The sequence below is a fragment of the Heptranchias perlo genome, chromosome 14 (assembly GCF_035084215.1).
Source record: "Heptranchias perlo isolate sHepPer1 chromosome 14, sHepPer1.hap1, whole genome shotgun sequence".
NCBI classification, from domain to species: Eukaryota; Metazoa; Chordata; class Chondrichthyes; order Hexanchiformes; family Hexanchidae; genus Heptranchias; species Heptranchias perlo.
In genome coordinates, this window is record NC_090338.1 from 64,444,073 (window position 1) to 64,461,909 (window position 17,837).

The following is a 17,837-nucleotide window of genomic DNA, read 5'->3' on the forward strand; positions in this document are numbered from 1 at the left end:
CTTGTGTGCGTGTAGGAGTGTGTGCTTGTGTGTGTGTAGGAGTGTGTGCTTGTGTGCGTGTAGGAGTGTGTGCTTGTGTGTGTGTAGGAGTGTGTGCTTGTGTGTGTGTAGGAGTGTGTGCTTGTGTGTGTGTAGGAGTGTGTGCTTGTGAGTGTGGGAGTGTGTGCTTGTGTGCGTGTAGGAGTGTGTGCTTGTGTGTGTGTAGGAGTGTGTGCTTGTGTGTGTGTAGGAGTGTGTGCTTGTGTGCGTGTAGGAGTGTGTGCTTGTGTGCGTGTAGGAGTGTGTGCTTGTGTGTATATAGGAGTGTGTGCTTGTGTGCGTGTAGGAGTGTGTGCTTGTGTGTGTGTAGGAGTGTGTGCTTGTGTGTGTGTAGGAGTGTGTGCTTGTGTGTATATAGGAGTGTGTGCTTGTGTGCGTGTAGGAGTGTGTGCTTGTGTGTGTGTAGGAGTGTGTGCTTGTGTGTGTGTAGGAGTGTGTGCTTGTGTGCATATAGGAGTGTGTGCTTGTGTGTGTGTAGGAGTGTGTGCTTGTGTGTGTGTAGGAGTGTGTGCTTGTGTGTATATAGGAGTGTGTGCTTGTGTGCATGTAGGAGTGTGTGCTTGTGTGTGTGTAGGAGTGTGTGCTTGTGTGTATATAGGAGTGTGTGCTTGTGTGTGTGTAGGAGTGTGTGCTTGTGTATGTGTAGGAGTGTGTGCTTGTGTGCGTGTAGGAGTGTGTGCTTGTGTGTGTGTAGGAGTGTGTGCTTGTGCGTGTGTAGGAGTGTGTGTTTGTGTATTTGTCGGAGTGTGTGCTTGTGTATGTGTAGGAGTGTGTGCTTGTGTGTGTGTAGGAGTGTGTGCTTTGTGTTTGTGCTTGTGTGTGTGTAGGAGTGTGTGCTTGTGTGTGTGTAGGAGTGTGTGCTTGTGTATGTGTAGGAGTGTGTGCTTGTGTGTGTGTAGGAGTGTGTGCTTGTGTGTGTGTAGGAGTGTGTGCTTGTGTGCGTGTAGGAGTGTGTGCTTGTGTGTATATAGGAGTGTGTGCTTGTGTGCGTGTAGGAGTGTGTGCTTGTGTGTGTGTAGGAGTGTGTGCTTGTGTGCGTGTAGGAGTGTGTGCTTGTGTGCGTGTAGGAGTGTGTACTTGTGTGTGTGTAGGAGTGTGTGTGCTTGTGTGTCGGAGTGTGTGCTTGTGTGTGTGTAGGAGTGTGTGCTTGTGTGTGTGTAGGAGTTTGTGCTTGTGTGTGTGTAGGAGTGTGTGCTTTTGTGTGTGTAGGAGTGTGTGCTTGTGTGTGTGCAGGAGTGTGTGCTTGTGTGCGTGTAGGAGTGTGTGCTTGTGTGTGTGTAGGAGTGTGTGCTTGTGAGTGTAGGAGTGTGTGCTTGTGTGCGTGTAGGAGTGTGTGCTTGTGTGTGTGTAGGAGTGTGTGCTTGTGTGTGTGTCGGAGTGTGTGCTTGTGTGTGTGTAGGAGTGTATGCTTGTGAGTGTAGGAGTGTGTGCTTGTGTGCGTGTAGGAGTGTGTGCTTGTGTGTGTGTGTAGGAGTGTGTGCTTGTGTGTGTGTAGGAGTGTGTGCTTGTGTGCGTGTAGGAGTGTGTGCTTGTGTGTGTGTAGGAGTGTGTGCTTGTGTGTGTGTAGGAGTGTGTGCTTGTGTGTGTGTAGGAGTGTGTGCTTGTGAGTGTGGGAGTGTGTGCTTGTGTGCGTGTAGGAGTGTGTGCTTGTGTGTGTGTAGGAGTGTGTGCTTGTGTGTGTGTAGGAGTGTGTGCTTGTGTGCGTGTAGGAGTGTGTGCTTGTGTGTGTGTAGGAGTGTGTGCTTGTGTGCGTGTAGGAGTGTGTGCTTGTGTGTATATAGGAGTGTGTGCTTGTGTGCGTGTAGGAGTGTGTGCTTGTGTGTGTGTAGGAGTGTGTGCTTGTGTGTGTGTAGGAGTGTATGCTTGTGTATGTGTAGGAGTGTGTGCTTGTGTATGTGTAGGAGTGTGTGCTTTGTGTGTGTGCTTGTGTGTGTGTAGGAGTGTGTGCTTGTGTGTGTGTAGGAGTGTGTGCTTGTGTATGTGTAGGAGTGTGTGCTTGTGTGTGCTTTGTGTGTGTGCTTTTGTGTGTGTAGGAGTGTGTGCTTGTGTGTGTGTAGGAGTGTGTGCTTGTGTATGTGTAGGAGTGTGTGCTTGTGTGTGTGTAGGAGTGTGTGCTTGTGTGTGTGTAGGAGTGTGTGCTTGTGTGCGTGTAGGAGTGTGTGCTTGTGTGTGTGTAGGAGTGTGTGCTTGTGTGTGTGTAGGAGTGTGTGCTTGTGTGCGTGTAGGAGTGTGTGCTTGTGTGCGTGTAGGAGTGTGTGCTTGTGTGTGTATAGGAGTGTGTGCTTGTGTGCGTGTAGGAGTGTGTGCTTGTGTGCGTGTAGGAGTGTGTGCTTGTGTGCGTGTAGGAGTGTGTGCTTGTGTGTGTGTAGGAGTGTGTGTGCTTGTGTGTAGGAGTGTGTGCTTGTGTGTGTGTAGGAGTGTGTGCTTGTGTGTGTGTAGGAGTGTGTGCTTGTGTGTGTGTAGGAGTGTGTGCTTGTGTGTGTGTAGGAGTGTGTGCTTGTGTATGTGTAGGAGTGTGTGCTTGTGTGTGTGTAGGAGTGTGTGCTTGTGTGTGTGTAGGAGTGTGTGCTTGTGTGTGTGTAGGAGTGTGTGCTTGTGTGTGTAGGAGTGTGTGCTTGTGTGCGTGTAGGAGTGTGTGCTTGTGTATGTGTAGGAGTGTGTGCTTGTGTGTGTGTAGGTGTGTGTGCTTGTGTATGTGTAGGAGTGTGTGCTTGTGTGTGTGTAGGAGTGTGTGCTTGTGTGTGTGTAGGAGTGTGTGCTTGTGTGTGTGTAGGAGTGTGTGCTTGTGTGTGTAGGAGTGTGTGCTTGTGTGCGTGTAGGAGTGTGTGCTTGTGTGTGTGTAGGAGTGTGTGCTTGTGTGTGTGTAGGAGTGTGTGCTTGTGAGTGTAGGAGTGTGTGCTTGTGTGCGTGTAGGAGTGTGTGCTTGTGTGTGTGTAGGAGTGTGTGCTTGTGTGTGTGTAGGAGTGTGTGCTTGTGTATGTGTAGGAGTGTGTGCTTGTGTGTGTGTAGGAGTGTGTGCTTGTGTGTGTGTAGGAGTGTGTGCTTGTGTGTGTGTAGGAGTGTGTGCTTGTGAGTGTAGGAGTGTGTGCTTGTGTGCGTGTAGGAGTGTGTGCTTGTGTGTGTGTAGGAGTGTGTGCTTGTGTGTGTGTAGGAGTGTGTGCTTGTGAGTGTAGGAGTGTGTGCTTGTGTGCGTGTAGGAGTGTGTGCTTGTGTGTGTGTAGGAGTGTGTGCTTGTGTGTGTGTAGGAGTGTGTGCTTATGTGCGTGTAGGAGTGTGTGCTTGTGTGTGTGTAGGAGTGTGTGCTTGTGTGTGTGTAGGAGTGTGTGCTTGTGTGTGTGTAGGAGTGTGTGCTTGTGAGTGTGTGAGTGTGTGCTTGTGTGCGTGTAGGAGTGTGTGCTTGTGTGTGTGTAGGAGTGTGTGCTTGTGTGTGTGTAGGAGTGTGTGCTTGTGTGCGTGTAGGAGTGTGTGCTTGTGTGTGTGTAGGAGTGTGTGCTTGTGTGCGTGTAGGAGTGTGTGCTTGTGTGTATATAGGAGTGTGTGCTTGTGTGCGTGTAGGAGTGTGTGCTTGTGTGTGTGTAGGAGTATGTGCTTGTGTGTGTGTAGGAGTGTGTACTTGTGTGTATATAGGAGTGTGTGCTTGTGTGCGTGTAGGAGTGTGTGCTTGTGTGTGTGTAGGAGTGTGTGCTTGTGTGTGTGTAGGAGTGTGTGCTTGCGTGTATATAGGAGTGTGTGCTTGTGTGTGTGTAGGAGTGTGTGCTTGTGTGTGTGTAGGAGTGTGTGCTTGTGTGTATATAGGAGTGTGTGCTTGTGTGTGTGTAGGAGTGTGTGCTTGTGTATGTGTAGGAGTGTGTGCTTGTGTGCGTGTAGGAGTGTGTGCTTGTGTGTGTGTAGGAGTGTGTGCTTGTGCGTGTGTAGGAGTGTGTGCTTTTGTATGTGTAGGAGTGTGTGCTTGTGTATGTGTAGGAGTGTGTGCTTGTGTGTGTGTAGGAGTGTGTGCTTTGTGTGTGTGCTTGTGTGTGTGTAGGAGTGTGTGCTTGTGTGTGTGTAGGAGTGTGTGCTTGTGTATGTGTAGGAGTGTGTGCTTGTGTGTGTGTAGGAGTGTGTGCTTGTGTGTGTGTAGGAGTGTGTGCTTGTGTGTGTGTAGGAGTGTGTGCTTGTGTATGTGTAGGAGTGTGTGCTTGTGTATGTGTAGGAGTGTGTGCTAGTGTGTGTGTAGGAGTGTGTGCTTGTGTATGTGTAGGAGTGTGTGCTTGTGTATGTGTAGGAGTGTGTGCTTGTGTGCGTGTAGGAGTGTGTGCTTGTGTGTGTGTAGGAGTGTGTGCTTGTGCGTGTGTAGGAGTGTGTGCTTGTGTGTGTGTAGGAGTGTGTGCTTGTGTATGTGTAGGAGTGTGTGCTTGTGTGTGTGTAGGAGTGTGTGCTTGTGTGCGTGTAGGAGTGTGTGCTTGTGTGCGTGTAGGAGTGTGTGCTTTGTGTGTAGGATTGTGTGCTTGTGTGTGTGTAGGAGTGTGTGCTTGTGTATGTGTAGGAGTGTGTGCTTGTGTGTGTGTAGGAGTGTGTGCTTGTGTGCGTGTAGGAGTGTGTGCTTTGTGTGTAGGATTGTGTGCTTGTGTGTGTGTAGGAGTGTGTGCTTGTGTATGTGTAGGAGTGTGTGCTTGTGTGTGTGTAGGAGTGTGTGCTTGTGTGTGTGTAGGAGTGTGTGCTTGTGTGCGTGTAGGAGTGTGTGCTTGTGTGCGTGTAGGAGTGTGTGCTTGTGTGCGTGTAGGAGTGTGTGCTTGTGTGCGTGTAGGAGTGTGTGCTTGTGTGTGTGTAGGAGTGTGTGCTTGTGTGTGTGTAGGAGTGTGTGCTTGTGTGTGTGTAGGAGTGTGTGCTTGTGTGTGTGTAGGAGTGTGTGCTTGTGAGTGTAGGAGTGTGTGCTTGTGTGCGTGTAGGAGTGTGTGCTTGTGTGTGTGTAGGAGTGTGTGCTTGTGTGTGTGTAGGAGTGTGTGCTTGTGTGTGTGTAGGAGTGTGTGCTTGTGTGTGTGTAGGAGTGTGTGCTTGTGTGTGTGTAGGAGTGTGTGCTTGTGAGTGTGGGAGTGTGTGCTTGTGTGCGTGTAGGAGTGTGTGCTTGTGTGTGTGTAGGAGTGTGTGCTTGTGTGTGTGTAGGAGTGTGTGCTTGTGTGCGTGTAGGAGTGTGTGCTTGTGTGTGTGTAGGAGTGTGTGCTTGTGTGCGTGTAGGAGTGTGTGCTTGTGTGTATATAGGAGTGTGTGCTTGTGTGCGTGTAGGAGTGTGTGCTTGTGTGTGTGTAGGAGTATGTGCTTGTGTGTGTGTAGGAGTGTGTACTTGTGTGTATATAGGAGTGTGTGCTTGTGTGCGTGTAGGAGTGTGTGCTTGTGTGTGTGTAGGAGTGTGTGCTTGTGTGTGTGTAGGAGTGTGTGCTTGCGTGTATATAGGAGTGTGTGCTTGTGTGCGTGTAGGAGTGTGTGCTTGTGTGTGTGTAGGAGTGTGTGCTTGTGTGTATATAGGAGTGTGTGCTTGTGTGTGTGTAGGAGTGTGTGCTTGTGTATGTGTAGGAGTGTGTGCTTGTGTGCGTGTAGGAGTGTGTGCTTGTGTGTGTGTAGGAGTGTGTGCTTGTGCGTGTGTAGGAGTGTGTGCTTGTGTATGTGTAGGAGTGTGTGCTTGTGTATGTGTAGGAGTGTGTGCTTGTGTGTGTGTAGGAGTGTGTGCTTTGTGTGTGTGCTTGTGTGTGTGTAGGAGTGTGTGCTTGTGTGTGTGTAGGAGTGTGTGCTTGTGTGTGTGTAGGAGTGTGTGCTTGTGTGTGTGTAGGAGTGTGTGCTTGTGTATGTGTAGGAGTGTGTGCTTGTGTATGTGTAGGAGTGTGTGCTAGTGTGTGTGTAGGAGTGTGTGCTTGTGTATGTGTAGGAGTGTGTGCTTGTGTATGTGTAGGAGTGTGTGCTTGTGTGCGTGTAGGAGTGTGTGCTTGTGTGTGTGTAGGAGTGTGTGCTTGTGCGTGTGTAGGAGTGTGTGCTTGTGTGTGTGTAGGAGTGTGTGCTTGTGTATGTGTAGGAGTGTGTGCTTGTGTGTGTGTAGGAGTGTGTGCTTGTGTGCGTGTAGGAGTGTGTGCTTGTGTGCGTGTAGGAGTGTGTGCTTTGTGTGTAGGATTGTGTGCTTGTGTGTGTGTAGGAGTGTGTGCTTGTGTATGTGTAGGAGTGTGTGCTTGTGTGTGTGTAGGAGTGTGTGCTTGTGTGCGTGTAGGAGTGTGTGCTTTGTGTGTAGGATTGTGTGCTTGTGTGTGTGTAGGAGTGTGTGCTTGTGTATGTGTAGGAGTGTGTGCTTGTGTGTGTGTAGGAGTGTGTGCTTGTGTGTGTGTAGGAGTGTGTGCTTGTGTGCGTGTAGGAGTGTGTGCTTGTGTGCGTGTAGGAGTGTGTGCTTGTGTGCGTGTAGGAGTGTGTGCTTGTGTGCGTGTAGGAGTGTGTGCTTGTGTGCGTGTAGGAGTGTGTGCTTGTGTGTGTGTAGGAGTGTGTGCTTGTGTGTGTGTAGGAGTGTGTGCTTGTGTGTGTGTAGGAGTGTGTGCTTGTGTGTGTGTAGGAGTGTGTGCTTGTGTGTGTGTAGGAGTGTGTGCTTGTGTGTGTGTAGGAGTGTGTGCTTGTGTGTGTGTAGGAGTGTGTGCTTGTGTGTGTGTAGGAGTGTGTGCTTGCGTGTGTGTAGGAGTGTGTGCTTGTGTATGTGTAGGAGTGTGTGCTTGTGTGTGTGTAGGAGTGTGTGCTTGCGTGTGTGTAGGAGTGTGTGCTTGTGTGTGTGTAGGAGTGTGTGCTTGCGTGTGTGTAGGAGTGTGTGCTTGTGTGTGTGTAGGAGTGTGTGCTTGTGTGTGTGTAGGGTCAAGCTGTAGCATCAACAAAAACAAATTGTATCGGCGGGGGGGGTCAAATGTGATGTGTGGGCAGTCTCTCTAAAACGCCGATTGTTTGTGCAAAACATAACTATGAGGGAGGAGGGGCGGGGTGGGTGAACCAATCACCTTGCTTTCAGCAGTGACCCCTGCTGGAATGTGCACGTGCGTGAATGGCATGAGGACGGGGCCAGGAACCTGTGAGGCGCCTTAGGACGTTTTACAATGTTAAAGGCGCTATAAAATGCAAGTTGTTGTTGCTGTTCTTGTTCATGAATGGTCATTCCCCCATATGACATCACCTCAGCAGTGCCTCCTGCTGGTTAATCATTGACAGCAGTTGTGATACCGATACCGATTGCCCACTCTCTTGGCTGAACCAGGCAGGGAGTGCTCGCCAAGGAAAAGAGAATAGGGAGAATAAACTCTACAGCAAATCGGTTTCCTTGATCCATCTCACAACAGTCGGGACCAAATTGCCTTCTCTCTTACCACCAAAACACAGCTTGCATTTATATAGCACCTTTAATATAGTAAAACGTCCCAAGGCACTCTCGAGGGGCATATCAAACAAAATTTGACACAAGCTACGTAAAGACATATTAGGACAAGTGACCAAAAGCTTGGTCAAAGAGGCAGGTTTTAAGGAGTGTCTTAAAGGAGGAGAGAGAGGTCGAGAGAAGGAATTCCAGGGCTTAGGGGCTAGGCAGCTGAACGCTCACCTTCATGTTCAAATCCCTCCATGGCCTCACCCCCCCTATATCCCTGTAACCTTCAATTCTGGCCTCTGGTTTCTGAAACCAGCACCTTTTTGTTCCATAGGTGCTGCTCAACTTCCAGTACTTCGGCCAAGCGGCCATTATGAACGTGCGAGTGTTGACTGCCAGTAGCCGTAATCTATTCCATCATTTAGGGCATCACGGCGGAGCTTAACCCTGTGCTCATCCAAAGTCACATGCACGCCTCCAGCATGGGTCACTGTAGCAATAACCCAAATGGGGCTTCCCCAAATCCAACTCAGGGCCTCTGACGTCCAAATGTACGACCTTTACTGCCGCCTTGGTTGACATCAACAAACTCAGCCCAGACCAGGGATTGAACATGGGACTTTTCTGTTCCATACGGCTCAGCTACTCATTAGGTTGATTCCTGGATAAGAGGGTTATCCGATGAGGAGAGATTGAGTAGAATGGGCCTATACTGTCTTGGAGTTTAGAAGAATGAGAGGTGATCTCATTGACACATAAGATTCTGAGGGGGCTTGACAGGGTAGATGCTGAGAGGTTGTTTCCCCTGGCTGGAGAGTTTAGAACTAGGGAGCACAGTCTCAGGATAAGGGGTCAGCCATTTAGTACTGAGATGAGGAGAAATTTCTTCACTCAGAGGGTTGTGAACCTTTGGAATTCTCTACCCCAGAGGGCTGTGGATGCTGAAGCATTGAGTATATTCAAGATGGAGATTGCTAGACTTTTGGACTCTGAGAGAATCAAGGGATATGGTGATTGGGCGGGAAAGTGGAGCTGAGGTTGAAGATCAGCCATGATCTGATTGAATGGTGGAGCAGGCTCGAGGGGCCGTATGGCCTACTCCTGCTCCTATTTCTTATGTTCTTATTAGGTAAACCGTCTTGGTCATCAGCTGGAGCCTAACCAGTACCTTCGGTCATCTGGCCAGAACTCATTCTGAGTGTCGGCTTGTTGGTTTTTTGTACGTGCTGCAATAACTAGATCTGGTCTGTCTTTCAACCATTTCCTTTACCTGAGACACGATTGGTGACTGAGCCGTTCTCCTCTTCAAGTGTTGGGTATTGATTGTCAGCGGTTTGCTCCAACAAGATTTCGAATCTCTAGGGAAAGGCCAAAGAGAAATCGTTCTTCCAATTGCACGAGGTGAATTTCATTTTGTGTCTCAGACACTACTTAAGCTCTCTCCTTTGACTTCTTATCAGACTAACCCTGCAATCCCAGTGCGAAGCTGCCCGAAGTCACTATGATGTTGTAGCCCTTTCTCCAACTGGGCTTCCTTCCGCTGCATGTCTCCGCTGCGAGTCTGGGATTGGTGTGGTCACCCTTACATTCTACATTAAGATAGAATAGGAAAGGCAACCGTTTAGAGCCTTCCCGCCATTGTAAACCGAGGGGCTGCAATCAGGGAAAAAACCCCCTCGGGCAGAATGTAAAATTCAAATTGCTGTAATGTACCTGTAATGAATCTGAAATGGACCAGAAATGAATCTGTAAGCAATAATCTGTGTTGAGTCTGATGCAATGAGACACCCTAGAGTGTCATGAACTGTAATTATGTCCAATGTGTTCATTGTACTGCACTTGACGTAACCTGCAAATTGTATAATCTGTATTGTGTACGTTTGGAATGTGATATGACAACTGGATTGTATGTATTGCTGCAAATTTTATGAATAAAGTATATTTTTTGAAAAAAAAAATTAAGATAGAATAGGGGTTAAATTCAGGTGCGTCCATTTTTGGGCACCCCCCCACCCCGTGCTGGGTGAACACCCCGCACACAAATGGTGAGGTCCGAAGAGCTCCGGATATTGAGCCTCGGATCTCATTACAATGAGGGCGGCACTGCGGGTGGGAGGAGTCAGCGCATGCTGGGTGCTGCAAGTGTTCGGTTTGTGGTAAGTGGTTGGGCTCGGGATCGAGGCCTTGGAGTCGGGGAGGGATTGGGGCTTTGAGAGGCCTGGAGGACGGAGTTGGGGGGGGGGAGCGCGAGGGATTGGAGGTCGGGGGTCCTGGATCTCATGGCCGGGAATGCCGGCGATCGGCCTGGTTGTTGTGGTAAGTAATTATCTTTTTGTTATGTAGGCAAAGTCTAGGGTTGGTTTTCCCTGAGTACGATGGCGCTGGCCACCTCAGTCAAACCAATGTCGCAGCAGGGATCTGAAACAGGCGTTAGGCCCCTTATTTGCATATGTAAATGATCTAACACCTGCTTCAGGCATAAGTAAAGGACACCTCCTGTTTATCCTTACGCAATATGGCGGGTGCACGTGCGCTACCTGCCCGCCATTTTGGAACCCCACGAGTCTGTGCAGCGCCTGAAAAACGGGCACCGCGCAGCCCAATTTAACCCCCTTTAGCTGTTGGATACCAAAGCCCCGATTTAAACCTGGGGGGTGGGGGGGGGGGGACGACTATTCGGGCCGAGCAGCTGGCTCGTCCCGACTGGCCAGCGTGAGGACCGAGGGCCGTTTTAACTCCTGAGCCTCATTCACATGGACCAGGCCCGACTCCCGCCCGAACCCAGCGGGAATAAAGTGAGGCCTACAGGCGGGAGCAGGACGAGCGCAGCAGGAGGTCGCTGCTGGGGACCCAAGGGAACAGTCGGCAGCAGTGAGGTAGCAGTGAGGGATCGAAGGGTGGGCGGGGTGGGGGGGTGTGGGTGGTGGAGGTGGAGGAGGCTTGGTCACGATCGCATTCGGTGGAGGGGGAGAAGCCTGGGGCGATGGAGGCCCACGTTTTCCTTGTGGGGCCTGGAGGAGCACTCTTACCTGGGTTCCCCCACTACCCAGAGACACTCACTCGGGAGGAATTAGTTAGAGAGTCAAAAGGGTTTCCACTGGGTGAGACACGAGGACCTGGGAGTGGTAGAAAGGGAGAGGCCAGAAGGTGGAGAAATTCTCACCTTCAGCAGAGAAGCCGGGGGACCCAGATCTCAGGGGCCCAATCTTCAACAGAAGAATGACTTGGGAGCAACAATCCCATGTGCGGGCAGTGGAGATGGTGTCCATGCATGTGGTTGTGATGATGGACAGGTGGGAGGAGTCTACTGCACGCACCTGTAACACAATGGATGTTCTCAGTACATGCAAAACACCCTGGAGAGAGGGACAGTCCAGGAGACATTGTAGCATATGTTTGCAAAGCATACCATTGATTGCGGACTTGCTGTTGCAGGCTCCATTTAAACACTTCTGTGCATGGCAATGTGAGTTTTCCCAGTGGTTTGAAGTTAAGGTGGTGCATTATTGTTTCTAGGGGTTCCCTGTGAGTAGATCAGCTTTCCTGTCACCCAGGTAATGAGACCAAGAGTGGTTGAGAGGTAAGGAGGCGAACCATGCCTGTATCATTGCTACAGGATGTGCTTGGGGAACAGTGATTTCACTTACCTTGGCCAACCTTGTGAGGTTCTTACACCTCTTCCTGCACTGTATGGCAGCTCATGGGATGGTGAAACATGCAATATTTGCCTTCTTTCAGATGAGATGGTAAACCGAGGCCCTGTCTGCCCTCTCAGGTGGATGTAAAAGATCCCAGGCACTATTTGAAGCAGAGCAAGGGAGTTCTCCCCAGTGTCCTTGCCAATATTTAACCCTCAACCAACATTAAAACAGATTATCTGGGCATTATCACATTGCTGTTTGTGGGACCTTGCTGTGCACAAATTAACTGTGTTTCCAACATTTGAACAGTGATTACCAAAAAAAAAGTCCTTCATTAACTGTAAGTGCTTTGGGATGTCCTGAGGGAGGGGGAGGATCCTGTCGTTATGGTCCATGTTGGGACCACATAGTTTAGAGTAGGCAAGAGGTCCTGTTCAGAGAGTACCAGGAACTAGGAGCTAAAATAAAAAACAGGACCTCAAGGGCTATAATCGCTGGATTATTACCCGAGCCACATACAAATTGGCATAGGGATACGCAGATTAGGGAGGTGAACATGTGGCTGAAGGATTGGTGTGGGAAAGAGGGGTTCCATTTCATGGGACACTGGCACCAGTACTGGGACAGGAAGGAGCTGTACGTTGGGACAGGCTCCACCTGAATCAGGCTGGGACCAGTGTCCTAGCGGAATGGATAAATAGGGCGGTCGCAAGGACCTTAAACTAGTAAATGGGGGGGAGAGTTCAGGTGGAAAAGGTAGTATAAATAATAATTCTAAAACAAACGAAAAGGAAGAGAGTAAAGTGATAGTCAGAAATTATGCTTTAGGCACTACAGGTAAAGGGAAAACCAAAAGATGTAAAGTAATTAAATCAGGAGAGAAATAAGAAATGTGTGAGAAAAACAACATTCGAGCAGAAGGACAGGTTAGGGTGTGTGGCCCAAATCATAGAAGTTACAACATGGAAACAGGCCCTTCGGCCCAACATGTCCATGTCGCCCAGTTTATACCACTAAGCTAGTCCCAATTGCCTGCACTTGGCCCATATCCCTCTATACCCATCTTACCCATGTAACTGTCCAAATGCTTTTTAAAAGACAAAATTGTACCCGCCTCTACTACTGCCTCTGGCAGCTCGTTCCAGACACTCACCACCCTTTGAGTGAAAAAATTGCCCCTCTGGACCCTTTTGTATCTCTCCCCTCTCACCTTAAATCTATGCCCCCTCGTTATCGACTCCCCTACCTTTGGGAAAAGATTTTGACTATCGACCTTATCTATGCCCCTCATTATTTTATAGACTTCTATAAGATCACCCCTTAACCTCCTACTCTCCAGGGAAAAAAGTCCCAGTCTGTCTAACCTCTCCCTATAAGTCAAACCATCAAGTCCCGGTAGCATCCTAGTAAATCTTTTCTGCACTCTTTCTAGTTTAATAATATCCTTTCTATAATAGGGTGACCAGAACTGTACACAGTACTCCAAGTGTGGCCTCACCAATGCCCTGTACAACTTCAACAAGACATCCCAACTCCTGCATTCAATGTTCTGACCAATGAAACCAAGCATGCCGAATGCCTTCTTCACCACCCTATCCACCTGTGACTCCACTTTCAAGGAGCTATGAATCTGTACTCCCAGATCTCTTTGTTCTATAACTCTCCCCAACGCCCTACCATTAACGGAGTAGGTCCTGGCCCGATTCGATCTACCAAAATGCATCACCTCACATTTATCTAAATTAAACTCCATCTGCCATTCATCGGCCCACTGGCCCAATTTATCAAGATCCCGTTGCAATCCTAGATAACCTTCTTCACTGTCCACAATGCCACCAATCTTGGTGTCATCTGCAAACTTACTAACCATGCCTCCTAAATTCTCATCCAAATCATTAATATAAATAACAAATAACAGCGGACCCAGCACCGATCCCTGAGGCACACCGCTGGACACAGGCATCCAGTTTGAAAAACAACCCTCTACAACCACCCTCTGTCTTCTGTCGTCAAGCCAATTTTGTATCCAATTGGCTACCTCACCTTGGATCCCGTGAGATTTAACCTTATGTAACAACCCAAATAAGCGTTCTTTATACAAACGCATGGGGTATAAGGAACAAATTGAATGAATTACCGGGCGCAAATTCAATTTAGAGGGTATGACATGGTAGCCAGTACAGAGACATGGCTGCAAGATGGTCAGGACTGGGAACTGAATATATCAGGTTATAAGGTCTACAGGATGGATAGGGAAACTGGTAGACGGGGAGGAGTAGCCTTAGTGATTAAGGATGAAATTACTTCAATGATAAGAGAGGACATAATGAGAGGTAAGCAGGCAGTGGAGACTTTATGGGTAGAATTAAGAAATAGAAAAGGATTTAAGACTGTAGTGGGAGTTGTGTATAGGCCCCCTGGTAGCTGTGAAGTGGCAGAATGTATAATTGCAGAGATTAGGCAGTATGTAGCAAAGGCAGAGTGGTTTTAATGGGGGATTTTAACTTTCATGTTGATTGAGAAAAGCAGACGAGCTCATGTCAGAAAGATAACAAATTTCTTGAGTGTGTTCAGGACAGCGTTCTGCAACAATATGTCCTGGAACCAACAAGGGGCAGGCCACATTAGATTTAATAATGAGTAATGAGCCAGATTTAGTTAACAGCCTAACGGTGCGTGAACATTTATCCAATAGCTATCATAATATGATCGAGTTCAATGTTTTTACGTTGTGTTTGAAAGGGAGAATCCGGTAACAGCTACTAAGATTCTAAATTTAGGTAAGGCCGACTTCAATGGGATGAGACAGAGACTGTCCGCTGTAAACTGGGCAAATCTGTTAATGGGTAAAACGACAGAAGATCAGTGGGAGGTGTTCAAAAAAGAATTTAATATGATACAGAACCAGGACTGGACTCCAAGAGTTAAATTATGAGGAGAGATTACACAAACTAGGATAATAAATAAGAACAGAAAATGCTGGAAAAGTTTAGCAAGTCAGGCAGCATCTGTGGAGAAAGAAACAGAGTTAACATTTCAGGTCAAAGACATTTCGTCAGAACTGGTCTTTGACTGGAAACATTAGCTCTGTTGCTTCACAGATGCTGCCTGACTTGCTGAGCTTTTCCAGCATGTTCTGTTTTTATTTCAGATTTCCAGCATCTGCAGTATTTTGCTTTTGATTTACACAAACTAGGGTTGTATTCCTTGGAATTTAGAAGACTAAGATGTGATTTGATTGAAGTTTTCAAGATATTGAGGGGAACTGATAGGCTAGAAAGACAGAAACTATTTCTGGCTGGGGAGTCTAGGACTAGGGGACATAGCCTAAAAATTAGAGCCAGGACTTTGAGTGAAGTCAGGAAACACTTCTACACACAAAGGGTGGTGGAAGTTTGGAACTCTCTTCCGCAAATGGCAGTTGATGCTAGCTCATTTGTTAATTTTAAATTTGAGATTGATAGATTTTTATTAACCAAAGGTATTAAGGGATATGGGGCTAAGGCGGGTATATGGAGTTAGGTCACAGATCAGCCATGATCTCACAACCTCGGGGGGCTAAATGGCCTCCTCCTGTTCCCATGTTCCTATGAGTTTGTGAAAAGCACTATATAAACGCAAGTTCTTTCTTTCTTACTTTCTGCTCCTTCCATAGTGTCTGCACCAGCCTCTTAAGGGGCTTCCTGCCCTCACTCTCAGGAGCCCGTCTCTTCTAGACCTTATTTCTGCTTGAAGGACATTCACCGAAGCATCAGTAAATTCTGGGAGCCTTTCCCTGCTGCTGACGGCCCTTCCCAAGGCTTTGTTCACTGCTGCACTGTTCTGCTGCTCCCTGACAGAAAACATGAGCCCCATTAATCAGTGGTAGCACTTTAAATGCTGAAGCACTGAAGTTCCCTCCCTTGCAATGGTAGTAAACCAAAAGGCAGTGGTTCTACTGCTACCAACACCACGAATGCATAATTAGACACATCTTAGGAAACTTGACCGTGGTAACGATGGTGTCACATGGGCAGACAGAAGTCCCACTCTAATGCTAGCACACCAATTGGAGTAAAGCTCAGCCCCAAAAATTCCAATTGGTCAATGAACCCTCATCAGAACTGAAGTCATGATTGTACCGACTGCCCTCTTTGGGTATAGCAAAAGATGGCAACCCATCTCTGGGTGCTCTCTCACCCTTGTCTTATCGTGGTCTCGTGTCCTTTTTGAAGGCATCATCTTGAGGATACTAGAAAGGGAGTCATCAAAGCCCCAAAGGTAAATATTGCCATCATCAGCAGCAAGGACCAGCAAATCCAACTCTTCCACAAACACCGACCTGCAACCCAAAAAATTCACACTGAGACGTCAGGCTGCCATGAGCATTCACAAATACACCCACCCAAGCAAGTCAGCCCACCACACTGCCCTCTTTACTTGGCTGCATTTTGTTTTGCCCCCATTCTGTCACCCTGTGGTCTCACTCACAAAAAAAAAGGCTATTTGGAAGTATCAGCTTCACTCAGCTGGTGGCACTCTTGTTTCGAGAACTCTGCGTTCCCTCGATTCTGGCCTCTAGTGCATCTCCCACTTCCTTCACCCCACCATTGGCGGCTGTGCCTTCAGCTGCGAATTCCCTCTGTAAACCTTTCCGCCTCTCCACCTCTCTCTCCTCCGTTAAGACGCTCCTTAGGCCAAGCTTTTGGTTATCTGTCCTAATATTTCTTTATGTGGCTCGGTGTCAATTTTTGTCTGATTATGCTCCTGTTAAGCGCCGTGGGACGTTACACTAAGTTAAGGCACTATATAAATGCAAGTTGTTGTTCCTCATTTGGAAGGTTGTCCCATTATGGGCCTGGGTATATGATCTAGGTTGACTCCTCAGTGCAGTACAGAGGGAGTGCTGCACTGGCGGAGGTGCCGTCTTTCAGAGCAGATGTTAACCAAGGCCTGTTGCTTGGTCAGGTGAATGCAAAACATCCCCCATGGCACTATTTGAAGAAGAGCAGGGGAGTTCTCCTGTTGACCTGAACCATATTCTTTCCTCAACCAAATTAACTGGTCATTCATCTCAACTGCAGTTTGTGGGAGCTTGCTGTGTGCAATGTTGGCTGTGACATTTGCCTCCATTATAACAGTGACTACACTTCAAAAGTAAATCACCCCTGGGACATGCTGAGGACAGGAGAGGCACTGTATCAATGCAAGTTCTTTCTTAGCTTATCTTTCTTAGCTCTTTTAAATGACTTGAAGGTTTTAATCTTCACTCCTTTAGCCAATCATCTATTCTGCATTTTGTAGCTCTGTGAAGAACTTGCTCCTTGGACTCAGGTTTGTAGGGTAGACAAGGAAGTGACGATGGGCATGTCCACATCCTCTACCAATTCCCCTATCACATTCAAGGCAAAGTATGGACAATACACAAAGGTGCTTGTTGTCCATATAAAGAACTTGCATATAGCACCTTCATGTCCTCAGGATGCCCTAAAGCACATCGCAGTCAATGAAGTAGTTTTTGAAGTGTAGACACTGTTGTAATGTAGGGAACGTGGCAGCCAATTTGCATACAGCAGTAGAACCCCTCTTTCCCACACCACCCCTTCAGCCACATGTTCACTTCCCTAATCTGGATATCCCTACGCCAATTTGCACATGGCTCAGGTAATAATTCAGAGATTATAACCTTTGACGTCCTGTTTTTTATTTTAGCCCCTAGCTCCTGGTACTCTCTGAACAGGACCTCTTGCCTACTCTATCCTATGTGGTCCCAACATGGACTACAACAACTAGATCCTTCCCTCCCTCAGGGCATCCCAAAGCAGTTACAGCTAATGAAGTACTTTTTTATTGCGTGGTCAATGTTGTAATGTGGGAAACATGGCAGTCAATTTGTGCACAGCAAGGTCCCACAAGCATCAATGCAATAAATGACCAGATAATCTGAATTAGTGATGTTGGTTGAGGGATAAATACTGGCCAGGACACCGGGGAGAACTCCTGGGCTCTTCTTTGAAATAGTGCCGTGGGATCTTTTACGTTTGCCTGAGAAGGCAGAAAGGGCCTTGGTTTAACATCTCATCCGAAAGGCAGCACCTCCGACCGTGCAGCACTCCCTCAGCGCTGCACTTGAATGTCAGCCTGGATTGTGTACTCAAGTTGCTGAAGTGGGACTTAAACCCACGACCTTCTGACTCAGAGGCGAGAGTGTTACTGACTGAGCCGAGGCTGACACCTACAGAGAGAATAGAATGCCTTTACCTGGTAAAGCTAGGTGGTCGGGTGGGTTTATGCGATGCTGTGACTCCGGATGATTCCTTTTCCCCACTCGGTGCCACGTCTGCAAGACGGAGGGCAGACTTGGCTTTACGCCGACTGGCGACCCTCGCCGCTTTGGTGTTGCTACACCCGTCCTTTACTTTGGACTGTGTTTCAAACATATTAAACAATTCGTGACTAAAGGGGAGGAAATAAAACACCACAGCAGCAGGTTAGTGACAATGTGAAGCGTACTGAAGATTAAGAGGTAAATGAAGAGGAGTTTCGCAAGTAACTTGTGGGGGACAAGCTTAGGAAGCTTAAAAAGGGTAGTAGGCAGAAGGCTGGAAATTATAGACCAGTTAGCCTAACATCTGTGGTGGGTAAAATTTTGGAGTCTATTATTAAGGAGACAGTAGCGGAACATTTGGATAAACAGAATTTAATAGGACAAAGTCAGCATGGCTTTACGAAGGGGAAGTCATGTCTGACAAATTTGCTTGAGTTCTTTGAGGACATAACGTACAGGGTGGATAAAGGGGAACCAGTGGACGTAGTGTATTTAG

At 48.0% G+C, this 17,837-nt stretch overlaps 1 protein-coding gene and 1 long non-coding RNA gene across 2 annotated transcripts in view; one reads left to right on the plus strand and one right to left on the minus strand.

Annotated features, from left to right (window-relative positions):
- The window catches only part of LOC137332184 (uncharacterized), a 91,123-nt gene that overhangs the window by 53,341 nt on the left and 19,945 nt on the right, over positions 1-17,837 (plus strand). The window lies entirely within an intron of this gene.
- LOC137332183 (uncharacterized WD repeat-containing protein alr3466-like) overlaps positions 1-17,837 on the minus strand; it is a 76,575-nt gene that overhangs the window by 32,743 nt on the left and 25,995 nt on the right. Inside the window, exons 9-11 of the mRNA XM_067995883.1 lie at positions 17,275-17,469; positions 15,214-15,355; positions 8,664-8,751 (exon numbers count right to left, since the gene is read on the minus strand). Of these exons, the coding sequence (XP_067851984.1) occupies positions 8,664-8,751; positions 15,214-15,355; positions 17,275-17,469 (425 nt within the window). The remainder of the gene's footprint in view (positions 1-8,663; positions 8,752-15,213; positions 15,356-17,274; positions 17,470-17,837) is intronic.